The sequence below is a fragment of the Neofelis nebulosa genome, chromosome 1 (assembly GCF_028018385.1).
Source record: "Neofelis nebulosa isolate mNeoNeb1 chromosome 1, mNeoNeb1.pri, whole genome shotgun sequence".
In the NCBI taxonomy this organism is placed as follows: domain Eukaryota; kingdom Metazoa; phylum Chordata; class Mammalia; order Carnivora; family Felidae; genus Neofelis; species Neofelis nebulosa.
Genome location: NC_080782.1, coordinates 67,756,882 through 67,772,346, shown reverse-complemented (window position 1 = coordinate 67,772,346; position 15,465 = coordinate 67,756,882). Strand labels below are relative to the sequence as shown.

At 36.1% G+C, this 15,465-nt stretch overlaps 1 protein-coding gene across 11 annotated transcripts in view; it reads left to right on the top strand.

Annotated features, from left to right (window-relative positions):
- Window positions 1-15,465, top strand: part of APC (APC regulator of WNT signaling pathway) — a 150,433-nt gene that overhangs the window by 51,570 nt on the left and 83,398 nt on the right. The window contains exon 1 of one of the 11 annotated variants that reach the window (XM_058724944.1): window positions 3,768-3,963. The exons of 9 other annotated variants lie outside the window; for them this stretch is intronic. In XM_058724944.1, the coding sequence (XP_058580927.1) occupies window positions 3,817-3,963 (147 nt within the window). In that variant the 5' untranslated portion in view covers window positions 3,768-3,816. Of the gene's footprint in view, window positions 1-3,767; window positions 3,964-15,465 lie in introns of those variants that run through there. One more of the 11 variants, XM_058724965.1, reaches the window with a different exon arrangement.

Here is a 15,465-nt window from a genome sequence, read left to right as displayed (position 1 = left end):
ATACCTTGATTTTAGCTTAGAATGAGACCCATTTCGGACTTCTGAACAGCAAAACTGTGAGATAATAAATTTTGTTGTTTTAAGCCATGGCCTTTGTGGTAATTTGTTATGGCAGCCATAGGAAATTTAATACAAGTAGAAGACTATCAGTGTAGGAAAACTAATGAATTGATATGCCATTCAGGGCACTCCATGATTAAACTCCAAACTGACTCAGTTCCACTGTCAGCGGTAGAAAGCCATGAAATATTCTTTGAGCAGGGGTATAAAAAACTGTTTTGGTGTTTGCCAGTTAAAGAAAAGAAAGACTGGAGGTAGAAAAACTACTTAAGCTTATAATGTTGGTACTAGGCAGATTTCTTTTGGAAACTTTTGCCTCTTGAGGCAGATTAAGTCTGGCTTGTAGAAGACTATGATTGTATCTTCCATTTAGTTTGTACATCACTAAAAATCCCATTGCCATTGCAACAGTTCAGCTCCTTCCCAGATTCTGTGAAAAATATAGAAAATATGGGAGAAGTGATCTTCATAGCCAATATGGCCTATGAGATTGGTCTCATTTTATTCTCTTTCACTTTGTCTTGCTATAACCCAATATAAATCTAAAGACCAGAGGTTTCTAAATGAATATCAGCTTTATTTGATGGCTTATCATCTGGAGAACTTAGATTTACACTAGCATGTGCTTTTTCAATACATAATTATTATTTTTAAAGAAACTTGATATCTTCATAGGCATAAATCGATTTCACTATAAAGTATAGAAATCTCCCAGTAAAAAGAAAGTTAAATATTAACAAAGTATAAGAGTCCATTAAGATAACTGAACGGAGCTCGAATTTTAACTCCTTTTGTACTAGTTAATAATGTTGCCCATATTCTTATCAGTTTTTGAAGTCACAAGTCTTAAAATTAGCCCAAACATGTCTATGTTAAAATGGAATGCAATATTTAAGACATTAAAAATCCTATTCGTGGGGCTCCTGGGTGGCTCAGTCGGTTAAGCGTCCAACTTCAGCTCAGGTCATGATTGCACAGTCCGTGAGTTCGAGCCCCGTGTCAGGCTCTGTGCTGACAGCTCAGAGCCTGGAACCTGCTTCAGATTCTGTGTCTCCCTCTCTCTCTCTGCCCCTCCCCTGCTCATGCTCTGTCTCTCTCTGTCTCAAAAATAAATAAAAACATTAAAAAAAAATTTTTTTAATCCTATTCATTGTATTTAGTCATTAGTTTTTTTAAGCTGCAGAAGGTTCAGAAGGTTTTCTGAAATATGTGTTCATATTTATAGTATTTACTTACTAACGTTTACTAAAAACAGTCAAATTTGATCATAAATGAACAGATATTTGAAACCAAGGGCATGTTTTGTGAGTACAAGCACGTTAATAGCCTTAACATACAATTTGTTGTTTTTCACTTTAATCAGAAAATATTTTTAGTGCAAACATATATATGTACTGTAAATGCTAACATTTTTATTTAAATAGGGATGGCAGGAGCTGTATTCTGAGATACATGCAAACTGGTAGCACCAATTAATGTTTCACTGACATTATTGTAAAATGTGAAGTTTTTACATTGGCTTGCTTTTAGATTTAAATTATCATGAGTACTGAACATGTAATGGTCGGAACTTTCTTCAGAATTTTGTCATTTGAATCTCTGACTTGTGCAATACATAACAGTAAAAATTTAGACAAATGTTTTGGCTACAAACTGATTTACTCAATAAGAGCTTGAATCATAGTCTGAGTCAAGAGTAATAGAATTGTTTCTTAAGATACTAAGAAGTTATTTTTAGGAGCTTCTAAAATGTATTCTTTGTTTTGAAGGGTACTTTTTCTTTCCAGAAGTTTAGGCCTTATGAGGAATTATCTATTCTGGATTTGTCACAAATACTCAATGACTGTATAAATAATTAAGTCTTGTTCAGTGAATCATGCACTTTCGGTAAGAGATTGAAAGCCTTTTGTAAAACTAAGTCATCCTGACGAAAGGGATATTTGAGATAGAATCAAATTGATTAACATGTTTCCTTTATTTCAAATATGAAGAGAAATTATTTCTAAATATATTTAAACTTTTAATATATAATTTTTGTAATTACTAGTAATATGTGGTCAGTGTTCATGTGTTCATCCAACAATATTTAGAGGGTATTATTTGCCTCTCAATATATATATAATATATATGGCATTATATATGGCATATACAGATATGGTGTGTATATATATATATATTTGCTATATATGTATGTATATATACATATGTATATACATGTATGGTATTATAAGATAAACACAAAGAGAAAAATATTCAAAAGCACAAAAGAAAAAGAAATAACTCCATAATCCCACTTTCCAAGGATGACCACTGTGAACAGTGGTTGTGTGTCTATGAGCATTTTGCTGTATTTATTATTTTTCTAATTCATACAATTTTTAATAAAATGGAAATGCTCCAAATATGCTGTTTAATAGCTTGCTGCTTTTGATGCTGTTGATTTGAAAAACTAAGAAAAGATGATAGTAAATAATATTTCATTTAAAAATCTGAAGTTAGGGGCGCCTGGGTGGCGCAGTCGGTTAAGCGTCCGACTTCAGCCAGGTCACGATCTCGCGGTCCGTGAGTTCGAGCCCCGCGTCAGGCTCTGGGCTGATGGCTCGGAGCCTGGAGCCTGTTTCCAATTCTGTGTCTCCCTCTCTCTCTGCCCCTCCCCCGTTCATGCTCTGTCTCTCTCTGTCCCAAAAATAAATAAAAAACGTTGAAAAAAAAATTTAAAAAAAAATAAAAATCTGAAGTTAAATATCCTTTTAAATTTGAAATATATCATGGAAATTGGTCTCCTCCCCCCATTTAAACCAAAATTTAAATCTACTTTAAATTCTTGGCAATTTGAATTTGCCCTTCGAACTTTTGAACTTCTAAAAATAAGTAATTTAAGCTTCACTTGGTTCGATTTAAATGAAATATAGAAGGGGCGCCTGGGTGGCTCAGTCGGTTGAGCGTCTTACTTCGGCTCAGGTCATGATCTCAAGGTTTTTGGGTTCAGCCCTGCATTGGGCTCTGTGCTGACAGCTCAGAGCCTGGAGCCTGCTTTGGATTCTGTGTCTCATTCTCCCTCTGCCCCTCCCCCACTTGTACTCTGTCTCTCAAAAATACATAAAAATGTAAAAAAAAAATTTTTTTTTTTCTAAATGAAATATAGAATTTCCACTCAGGTTAGTAGAAGCTAACAGCACTTAACTGTGTCAGGGACTGCTGTAAATACTGCATCATGTATATACTTCTCCCATTTTGTAGGGGAAACTGAAACACTAAGCCTTTAAGTGACTATAGTCCACCCATTTAGTAAGTGGCAGGAGCAGATTCATTCCGGACCCTGTAACTCCATGATTGATCTCAACCACTCTATGCTGCCATCATAGCTTTTGTAGTAACTGTATTTTTAACAAATCACAAGTGACTTGTAATGTGAAGTGATTCATTGTAATATATTTAATAGAATTCTTTTCCTCTGTGCTGCAAGTAATGTAAATCTTAGCAAATGAGATGTAATTTATTATTCACCCACCTACCTCCAGCATCTCATGTTAATCTTTCTGCCCTGTGAACCTCCCCCACCCCAACCTATTATGCTAGTCAGCTTCCTTGGCTTCTGTGGGTTGCCGGGGAAAGGCGCGATATGGGCGCACCCACCAGCACTAGGTGCGGGCTAGGGCTCGGCTGCCGGGCAGTGGGGCGGGGCTTGGTGCCCTACTGCGGAGTGCGGAGTGCGGGTCTGGAAACCGAGCGTGAAGCAGCTGTGTAATCCTCTGGATGCGGACCAGGGCGCTCCTCATTCCCGTCGGGGACCTGCTGATTGGCTGGGCGTGGGCTCACGTGACCGACATGTGGCTGTATTGGCGCAGCCCGCCTGGGTGTCACTGGAGACGGAATGGAGGTGCTGCTGGGCTCGGAAATGGGGTAAGTGCTGGAGCCACGATAGCCCTGCTTGCTGCGGGGGGGAGGGGGACGCGGTTTTCCCTCGCACTGTCTGAAACCGGTGGCCTTTCCTTGGCACAGGGTCTATTGCCACATGCCAAGCCAGGAGGCAGGGGCGTCTCCCCCCTTCCCCCCACTGCAGCACAGGAGATGGATTTCCTGTGCTTCTGATCCTGGGTTTTTGACAGAAGAGGAAGAAGGGGGGAGGGGTAGGAGTCTTAAGGGGAGTCTGGTGAGAAAGCTGTTTTTGAAGCTAGAGGAGGTTTTGTTTTTATAATGCCTGTTGACAGAGTGCAATAACAGTATCTAAGGAAACGGGTAGAGGACAACAAAGAATGGAACATATTCATGGCGAGGAGCAAAAGCTCTAGCCCATTGAAAGGCTTTTTTTCCTCCCTGGCCACAAGGACATATGCAGTGGTAGCCAAGAGAGGGGATACAAAGCTCCTGCTGATGGCTGATGTGAATCTAGTGGACAGGGCTACTTCAGAGGAGGAAGGGGAGGAGGCAGATACTGCAGAGCTTGAGTGATGGTTTTGGTTGATTGGAGAAATTTTGGTCACCAAAGTGCCTGCTTTTGCAACACATCTAAATGAACAGTAGTCTCTGAATAGGGTGGCAAAAAGATACCAGCGTCTTTGTTAGTTACAAGTCGAAATGGTAGTGGCATTTTGTAGATGACTGCAGCAGTGCTCTTCTCCCTCTGTTAGACTGAAAAGACAACTGCAGAGGAATAAGAAACCTTGCAGCAATGCTGGTGGTAGAACTCCTTTTACAAGAAGCCATAGTTTATAATTGTAAACTGAATAGGAGAAAAAAAAATACTTAATTTTTTAAAGTAGGAAAAATACCAGGCTGTGAATGTTTTGGCAGTGGGATGTATCAGACACTTGATTCTACATCATACAAGAGATGTTCAAATTCTTTCCTTTAACGTAAATCCTATAGGAAATGTTAATAAATTATGTATGAAGCAGTGTGGCTCTTTTCCTTTGTTAGTGTAGCTTTATGCCATCAACTAGGTTGTTCGAGAATAAATCACTATAATATGAATTACTTTATGAAAAATTAATAAATTTTTCATGGGCTTAAGATTTAAGATCTGTATTAAGTAATTTTATATTACTTTTGGTTACTTTCAGATATTATTGAATAAACTCCAAAGGCAGATATTTTAAATTAAAGCACCAAGGTTTTTCTTTTAGATTTATTTGTTTAGTAAACACTCATAAGATATACTCTTGATACAGAGTGTTTTCATTGCAGTTATTTTTTTCTTGCTAAAAACATGTTTTCAGATTAAATATGATTTTAAATACCTTATCTTTATGCATATTATGACAGCCAGCCTGCCACACCTCCCTACTCCCTGAACTGGATGGCATTGGCTTTGTAAAGCCCTCGAGGATCAGGGACAGTGTCTCTTAAATAGTGCTTATGTGGTAGAAAGTCTTCTGAGAACCTGTAATTTTGTTTTAGTAATTTTTTTTCAACATATTAAGGAATTGGACTTGAATAAATTAGACTATGTAAAGTTTTCACTGATAAATTAAAGCAATTTTGTTCTTTATTTAAACAATTATTTCTACTTTAAGAATTATTTGATCATGTATATCAGGGTTAATAGTCCTTAAGATCTCTTTTTTAAATCTGATGGAAACTGCAGCTAGAATTAAAGATGTCACATTAAAGTTGCAAATGAAATTTACTAGCTAATACCAGTCGTTTCTTTGAACCTCAGTTAGCATAGTCTTTGGGAGTTTATGATTATCTTATTTTACTATTTAAATACGTCTGTGTAGCATTATTTTCATTTTAAAGTGTTAAGAGTATTCTTAACTATGTTGTGACTTTATCCAAGGTCATGTATTGTAAAAGGATATAAAGGGCATAGGTCTATAAAATATTTCATAATATCTCTTACTACATAATATACAGAATAGTATGTCATAGACATTATTTGAAAAGTAATATGTCATTGACAAATTATTCATTAAATGAAAAATAAATCTTACTTGGTTTTGAGTTTCTAACCATGATAGAAGAATGCTTTGTAAAATATCTGCTAGCTAAGCAAATGGAGAGACAGCAGTTTTCATAATGACATTCATAACATCCTTTTTTTTTTTTAAAGAGCATCTCATTAATCATATGCACACTTTTAAATAGAATAACATTAAATTTTAGTACTTTCTGGAATTAAATAACTAAATTAAGAAAAGTTGATTTCTTTCCTCTTGTGGTGTGAAATACCTAACATAAGATTGGACTGTTGATTTTTGTGGTCTTTGAAATTGAACTTTAAGGAATTCAAAAGTTAAATATTCATAAATATGCCCGAGAACTGAATCAAAGCTATTTATTGACGCCGTGTGGATTTTTGTCCTATCATTTTTCTCTATTTTTTACTGTCATTAATTACACATAATGTAACCAGTCTTTTTATATTAAATGTTATCCTTAATTTCTTAATTTTGACCTCCCCCCTTCCTGCTCCTCTTTCTTTCTTTCTTTCTTTCTTTCTTTCTTTCTTTCTTTCTTTCTTTCTTTCTTTCTTTCTTTCTTTCAAATCTGAGTGGAATATTACTTAGCCCACAAGATGAGATAGAGCACTTTGATATAGAGAAGATGAATAGTACTCAAGGGAGTACATTCACTACATATTTGAGTACCTATTAAAATGCCAGACCTGTAAAATCTGCTGGAGAATCAAATAAAACATGGAAACTTACCTCCAAAAAAGAACTAAGTGAAATGTCATTGCTAGTTAAAGACTGCTTTGGCTACTCCTAGGATCTTTAAGGGCTTATATCACCTAAAGTATCTTCTAATTTAGAGAAATTGGTAGTTTGCGATTTGAAACACCATGCTTTATAAAATCTGATTGGAATCACAGATGATTCTGAAAAGTAAATTACTTTCAAATATTAAGTGTCTTGACTATAAAGTGAGAAGGTTGGATGAAATGATTTCTAGATCTTCTAGTTCTAATAGTCAATAATCTGTGGTTCTTGATTTCTGTAGGGTCAGCTTCTAGAAGGAAAGGTACACCAGCTCTTATTTTGGTATAGGTGGCTTCTCACATATTATGTAAAAGATACGTTCTCAAAAATTATTTTTTTGTAAATCAAATCATGACATCATCAATCCATATAGGGCAAGCCTTATCCCCTTTATTCCCACACCCTACACCCACTCCCTTTTTACGCACCCATTCAAATGTGTTCTTAAACATGCATCAGTTCTTGTGAAATAGTTAGCATGTGTCGTAACTCCCTAACTTTTTAAGGCTGAATAATATTGTATGTATACCACATTTTGTGTATCCATTCATCTGTGGGTGGACTCGGTTTTCTTCCATCTTCAGGTATTGTGGATAATGTTGCTGGGAAGGTGGGTGTACAAATAATCTCTGAGTCCCTGCTTTCATTCCTTTGGGGTATGTACCCAAATTTGTTTTTTAATTTACATAATTTTTGAACATTTTTAATTCAATACTGTTTTTAAGATCTACATATCTTATTTTATGTCTGTGTAGTTTTTTGTGCTAACTCTTCTGTATAGTGTTATGTAGTATCTATCATTAGTCCTCTGGGAGGGTCCTAGGTTTTTTCCAAATCTCTTTTTACCACACACACTGCTACATTGTACATCCTACTACATGACTCTTTATAGACTATGTTCGTTTCATACTGCATAAAAAGTTACTGCAAATCTTAATGGCTTAAACAGCAAATATTTATTATTTTAGAGTTTCTGTGGAGCAGAAATTCAAAGTGTAGTCTGGCTTACAATCTCATGAAGTTGCGGTCAAGATGTCAGCCAGGGCTACAGTCATCTGAAGGTTTGACTCAACTGGAGAATCCACTTCCAAGATGGATCTCACATAGCCTGTTTCTCTTGACTTTTGGCAAGAGGCCTCAGTTCTTTGCCATAGGCCTCTCCATGGAGCAGCTTGAGTATCTTCTTGACAGGGCAGCTGGCTTTTTCCCTTGATCCCAGAAAGAAAGATCAAGAAGTAATCCATCTAAGACATAGTTTCAAAAGTCACACCGCTACCATATTTTCTTTTTTTTTCTTTTTTTTTTTTTTTTCAACGTTTTTTATTTATTTTTGGGACAGAGAGAGACAGAGCATGAACGGGGGAGGGGCAGAGAGAGAGGGAGACACAGAATCGGAAACAGGCTCCAGGCTCCGAGCCATCAGCCCAGAGCCTGACGCGGGGCTCGAACTCACGGACTGCGAGATCGTGACCTGGCTGAAGTTGGACGCTTAACCGACTACGCCACCCAGGCGCCCCCATATTTTCTTTATTAGAAGTGAGTCATTAAGTCTAGCTCACACAAGGGAAGATAAATTAAGCTCTACCTTTTGAAGGAATAGGGTCAAAGAAATTGTAGATATGTTTTAAACTACATGGCCAATGAGAAATTTCAGTGGAATTTATTCCTAGGAGAGGGATCTCTGGACCATAGGACATTTTTTCCTTTTGCTGTTGTAACAAATTACCACAAATTTGGTGGTTTGAGACCACACATTTATTATCTTACAGCCCTAGAGGACAGAAGTCTAAAATGGTTTTCACTGGTTCAAAATTAAAATAGCAGCAGTACTGCATTTCTTCCAGAGGCTACGGGGGAGAATCCATTTCCTTTTTTTCTAGCTTCTAGAGGCCACCTCTATTGGCTTGTAGCCCCTTCTTCTGTCTTCATTGTCAGCAGCATATTAAATCTCTCTCTGACTCTGACCCTTTGTTTCTGTTGTCACATATGCTTTTCTGACCCTGACCCTTCTGTCCCCTTAGAAGAGCCCTTGTGATTACCTTAGGTCCACCTATATAATTCAGGAAAATCTCCCCATGTCAAGATCCTTAACTTAATCATATCAAAGTCCCTTAAGCTATGTAAAGTAACACGTTCATGGGTTTAAGGGATTAGGATGTGGACATCTTCGTGGGGCCCTTGTTCTGTCTACTGTAGGCATATATACACACAGTTCTTTATTTTTTTTAAGCTGAAGTTTTGTAGTTTTTGTTTTTAAGTTAGTTATACTTTTGGGAATGAAGGTTACTTTTTTAGGTAAATTCAGATTTTCGAGTACCAGATTTGTTTATACTATAGGGTATAATGTCACTCATATGGTAAATAAACATAACATTGAAGAGTATTGAAATCATATTCCACCAACTACTTTTAGATTTTTGGTTTTATTATCACTTAATCTATGTCAGTATATCACCTACTTCTGATATGGTTTATAATACAAACGTTAAAGCAACATGGCCTCCTACCTTTTAGGCTTGTTATCATACCATTTCTGTAGCTACTCTGTCCAAACCTCTTCTTCCTCACAGTATGAAGTCACCCAACCACAATGTGGTTCCAGACCATATTTATGCTCTTACTTCCCTCTTTTCCCTGATTCCTCTACACTGGATTTCAGCTAAATTAAATTGCCATCTATTTTCCCAAATATACATCATTTTTCTAACCTCTGAACTTTGATCATGCTGTTCGTTTTTCTGAAATACTAACCTCTTACCTTTATGTTTGTTACTATTTATGCTATCTTTCAAGTCCCTTCTTAAATGGCTTTTGCATTCTCAATGTTTTTCCTAATTTTCTCAGCAAGGTATTACTTCCATAGCATTCTATCAAATGTTTTTTAATACAAATTTGTATTTTTTTTTATTTTATTTTTTTTATTTTTTGAGAGAGAGAAGGCGTGGAAGGGGGGTGCAAAGGGAGAGGGAGAGAGAATCTTACGCAGGCTCCATGCTCAGCACGGAGTTGGATGCAGGTTCTCAATATCATGATCATGATGTTATGACCTGAGCCAAAATCAAGAGTTAGATGCTCAACCACCTGAGCCACACAGGAGCCCTATATTTGCCCTCAGATTGTAAATAGTTTGCATCTTAGCCTGGTTCCCCTGTAAGTCAGAATCTTGAGACAAGGCCTTGGATGAAGTACTTTTTTTAGGAAGTGATTCTAGGAATAGAGGGCTAGAAAGAGTTAAGTGAAAAGGGACAGCCAGAATAAGTATAGGTTCTCAAGTCAGTTGTCACTTTGGAAAACTGTGGCTTGATCTGTCAGGACTTTCTGAGGAACCACTTAGAATTAATTATCCAACGATAAAAAGAGTATATATACTAGCTTCCATTCCCCTTTAGTCAAGGATTGCCCCATCAAACATTCATTCTTTTATCAGTTGTACATGCATGAATGTCGGGGACCCATGCTGGGGTGTCTCTAGGACAGAAAGCAAAAGATACCTGGTATAGCTAATGTACAGTCAGTTTACATCTGAAGTTAGACAACCAAGAGAATGTAAGGTGGTACACAAACATCTGATACATTTGTATACTCACCTGATTTACCCATGCTGCTAGAATATTACTCCTTTGCTGGATAATAAGATACTTAAGAATAAGGAATGTTTCAACTTATCTTTCCCCTTGCATTGGTCTCATAAGGCTCTTGTGATAGAGTACCACAGACTAGCAGCTTAAAACTGTAGAAATCTATTTCTTTACAGTTCTGGAAACTAAAAATCCGAAATCAAGGTGTCATCAAGGTTGGTTCCTTCCTGGAGATACTAAGGGAGAATCTATTCCGTGTCTCTCTCCCTAGCTCCTGGTGGTTGCTGGCAATCTTTGGCATTCCTTTGCTTGCAGCTGCCAGTTTTTGCCTCCATTGCCTCCACTGGAGCAAACTCCAGTTTTTGCCTCCATTGTTACATAGCATTTTCCCTCTGTCTTGGTGATTCCATCTCTTCACTTGGTCTTGTTTTAAGGATACCAGTCATTGGATTCAGGGCCCACCTTAATCTGTTAAGACCTTATCTTAACTTGATTACATGTGCAAAGACCTGCTTCCAAATAAGGTCACTTTTCAGAGATACTAGGGGCTAGCTACCTGTGATTCAATGTATCTTTTTGGAGAACACATTTCAACCTAACAAAATCTCTATATAATATTTGTATGGTGTCTTGTGAATAGTAAATTGTCAAATGTTTGTTGATTTCAATTGTATAGCCATAGAGAGAAATCCATCATCTTACTATCTAAAAAAAATTTTTTAACGTTTATATATTATTGAGAGAGAGAGACAGAGAGAGAGAACGCATGTGCACATGAGTGGGGGAAGGGCAGACAGCGAGGGAGACACAGAATCCAAAGCAGGCTCCAGGCTCTGAGCTGTCAGCACAGAACCCAACAGGGGGCTTGACATCACAAACCGCGAGATCATGACCCAAGCCAAAGTTGGACATCTAACCAACTGAGCCACCCAGGCGCCCCCATCATCTTACTGTTTTAATGGAAAAGTCATCTTAGACATTCTTTGAACTTGTATCCTCTTTTTCTCTTCCTTGCTCTCCGTGGCTGGTAAAGCACTGCTTCAGTTTATTCCTGCTTGTTATTTGTCTTTTTGTGGCTGTCACAGAATAAAGTATTTGGGAATTAACAAAAGCTAAGTATTCGAGAGGTGGCTGGGTGGCTCAGTCAGTTGAATGTCTGACTCTTATTTTGGCTCAGGTCGTGATCTTGTGGTCCTGAGATTGAACCCCGCATCAAGCTCTTAACTGAGCATGGAGCCTGCTTACGATTCTCTACCACTCTCCTTCTGCCCCCGTTCATGCTGTCTCTCTCTCTCTCCTAAAAACAACAAAATCTGTCTAAGTGTTCAATAATAAACTTTGTCTTAAAGGTGGAGAAAACAAAACTCATCAAAAATTCAGCAGCAGCAGAAAGACTCATTATTGGCTGGAGAGGACAGGAAGATTTTATGTTAAGGCAACAGAACTATGCCTTAAACGATGGAGATACTGCAAAGCAGAGGAAAAAAGGAAGGGACATTCAAAAAGGAGACAAATTGTGAACAAAAGTACAAAACAGTCTACACGGGATAATGAGGAGGGATTTGAGAAGGGTTATATTGAGACCTAGTAGAACATAAGTTTGGAAGGTAGACTTAACCGATATAACAGGTCATGAAAACCACATAAAGATAGTATTATATGGTCTTTAAAAGCATGAGCATTAGAAACAGGAGTTTCAAATCTGGCTTAGCAACTTGATTTGTGTTCTTACGAAAATTATTTAGCATTTTGAAGTCCCATCCCTTAACTCTAAAATGGTGAGTGATAGCTACCTTACAGTTTTGAAGATTAAATGAGATATATATGTAGGGCACTTGTACTACATAGTGTGTTTTAAGTATGCAATAAATGGTAGACTTTATAAATTTCACATACCAAATACACAGAAAAGCACATATAAAGGATTTAAGTGATAGAACTTTTTACACTTTTTCCTTTTTTAAAATTTCAGTGGGTTATTTCTGAAAATTAGTCATGTTCTTGGCCACAAGGCAAACCTTAAAAAATTCTGAATAGTAGCAGTTTTGAGGGCAACAGTCTCCAGTCTAATAAATAATCAGTTAGTGGCAATAAAAAAATGACTCAAGTCATTTTATACACTTAATAATTGAGAAAGATCTAGTTTCCCCCTAGATCAAAGAGGAAATCTATTGAAGTTATGAATTGTCAAGAAATAAAAAGGAAAACACTTTATACGAAAACCTATGGGACATAGCCAAGCTTACACTGAGAAGAAAATTAATACCCTTAAGTACTTATATTTTTAAGATAGAAATTGATAAACGAACATGTAAATAGAGTAAGGAAATAAATGAATTAATATTCAGTTTAAATAACAAGAACAAAATAAATCAGTTGGAAATAATGTAATTAGTTAAGGATAAATACAGAAATGAGTAAAGTAATAAAGTTGTAGAAAGGATATATAACACCAAAAGTTTATTTTTTTGGTAAAGATCAATAAAACAGATGAAACACTACCAAGTCTGATTAAGAAAACAAAGGACCAAAAGAGCACAAATAAGAAAAGTGGCAAATTTTTAAATGAGAGAACATATACAACTCTGTGGTAATCCACTTGAAAAGCTAGAAGAAATAATTTACCGGTGAACTATTAATGAATCAAATAATAAAAACTTAAAAGGAAAATGCCTAAAAATTACTTACTGAAATCTTAAGAGCAAGACTATAAAATGGTGAAACACTAAACTATTCCTATTAAAATCAGGGATAAGATCACTATTCAACGTTATTTTGAAGTTTCAAGCTAACAAGATAAGGAATGTGTAAATACTGGGAAAGAAGAGACAAAAGTTATCTTTACTTATAACTTATATAATTATACCCAGAAAATACATAAGAAAAACTATTAGAATTCATGGGATAATTTGAGAAGGTGGGTGCATAAGGGATATGTATTAAATAAAATCAGTAGTTCTTACCGGTATTAGCAGTATCTGGCATGGAATGGTGTTTATTCACGGCAAATAAAACAACAACAAAAAAACAAATAAGTTTGATGGAAAAGACATAGGAATGTTTCTTGAAAAAAAACTAGAAAATTTGATTGAAGGACTTGAATTATTCATGACAGAGAGAAGTTAGATTTAGTATCATAGAAATGTAATCTGCCTCAAATTAATAGAAATGTAATGCAATAACACTTCTAAGTATACATGAGAGTTTAGCAAATGATAAATAACATTTCTGTTCAGTGGAAAGGAAATATTTTATTTAATAAATAGTGCTGATATAATTGGTTCTCCATATGGGAGACAATAAAGTACTATACTCATACCATATATAAAAACAGCAATTCTATATGAATTAAAAACCTTAAAGTAAAAATAGAGTTTCTCATGCCAGCTAGTAAATTAATCACTGGCATTTATCACCTCTTTCTCCTAAGACCCCATTTAAGTGATAGTAAAAAAAAGTTTTTTTTTAAGGTATGTACTTATAATGCCATAGAGTGAGAGGGAACCAAATAGAGATTGCAGCAAATTTCTGGAAGATGAAGAAATCATGGAAATTAAAAATGATTGCTAAAAATTAATCACGGACCTTAAGACTTCTTAATTCTCTGTTGTTTCCAGCGTAGCAGGTTGTTTCCTGTTATTTAAAAGTGAAATACTAATCTTGAGAATTTTTCAGTAGCCTTTGAAACTATCTGGGCTACCTTGGGGTGTTTAAATACCTGAAATTATCTGGGCTACCTTGGGGTGTTTAAATACCTGAAATTATCTGGGCTACCTTGGGGTGTTTAAATACCAGAATTGGAAATTCATGTTCTGGGCCAGGTGTCAGCAAACTGCCATTGTCTTTGTAAAATAAGTTTTATTGGAACATGGTCATGCCCATTTATTTAGGTATTATCTGTGGCTGCTTTTGTGTTAAAACAACAAAGGTGATTGTGACAGAAATCTTAGGGCTCACAAAGCCTTTTCAGAAAATGTTTGCCAATTCAGGGAATTTTGGTGGCCATCTTGGAGCTTGTCCTTACTGGGAATAGGCTTGGATAGAGTCCAGCCAAAGTAAGTAGCCATTTACAGAATGCAAGGAAAGGAAGGATTGAGCAAAGAATATAGCAGATAGGAAACTGAATATCATCACCTATTGGGTCTTAGTAGAGAATAGGAAGAGAAGTAGAATGGAAGATAAGGACCTGGATTGGTTGTTAAATAAAGAGAAAAGAATTGGGTGCCAGGGTGACAGCCGGTTGAGTGTCCGACTTTTTATTTCTGCTCAGGTCATGACCCCAGGGTTGTGGGATTGAGCCCCACGCTCGGTTCTGCACTGAGCATGGAGCCTACTTAAGATTCTCTCTCTTCCTCTGCTCCTCTTCCCTGCTCATGTGTTCTCTCTCTCTGTCTCTCTGTCTAAAATTTAAAAAAAAAATTTTTTTAAGAAGAAGAATAAAAAATAGGTGAGGACTCTGCTTGGAATTAAAACTTTTTTTTTTTTTTTTTTTGGTGGGAGGGAGGGGAGGGTGGGTGATGGGTATTGAGAAGGGCACCTTTTGGGATGAGCACTGGATGTTGTATGGAAACCAATTTGACAATAAATTTCATATTTAAAAAAAAAACAAAACTTTTTTTTGGTATAATGGTTTTTGTATCTGACAAACTTCTTAAATTTTCATAGTTTAAAATTTTTATCCTTTGCTAATGCCTCTCCAATCATTATTCTTTCAAAAAAATTTACTGTGCTAATTAGTAAGTAGGACTTCAAGGATTGTGTTGAATGAAAGTGGTAATAATAGACATCCTTATCTTATTCTTCATTTTAAAAAGAATGCCCCTAACATTTCACTGTTAAAAATGTTTAGCTTTTGCCAGCTTCCATTATGTTTCCAGTTTATTAAGAGTTTTTTTCTTGCATAGCTAATGACTTTGATTTTTCTTATATAATATTTTAATGTAGTGAATGACACATAAATGATATAATGTTAAAGTATCCTTTGATTCATAGGATAACCCAGCCTGATTCTGCTATAGTTTCTTTACTGTATACTAATATATCCTGCTTCCTGATACTTTGTTCAGGATTTTTGTATAATATTCATGATAATATTAGCCATAATTATTTTTCGCACTACCTTT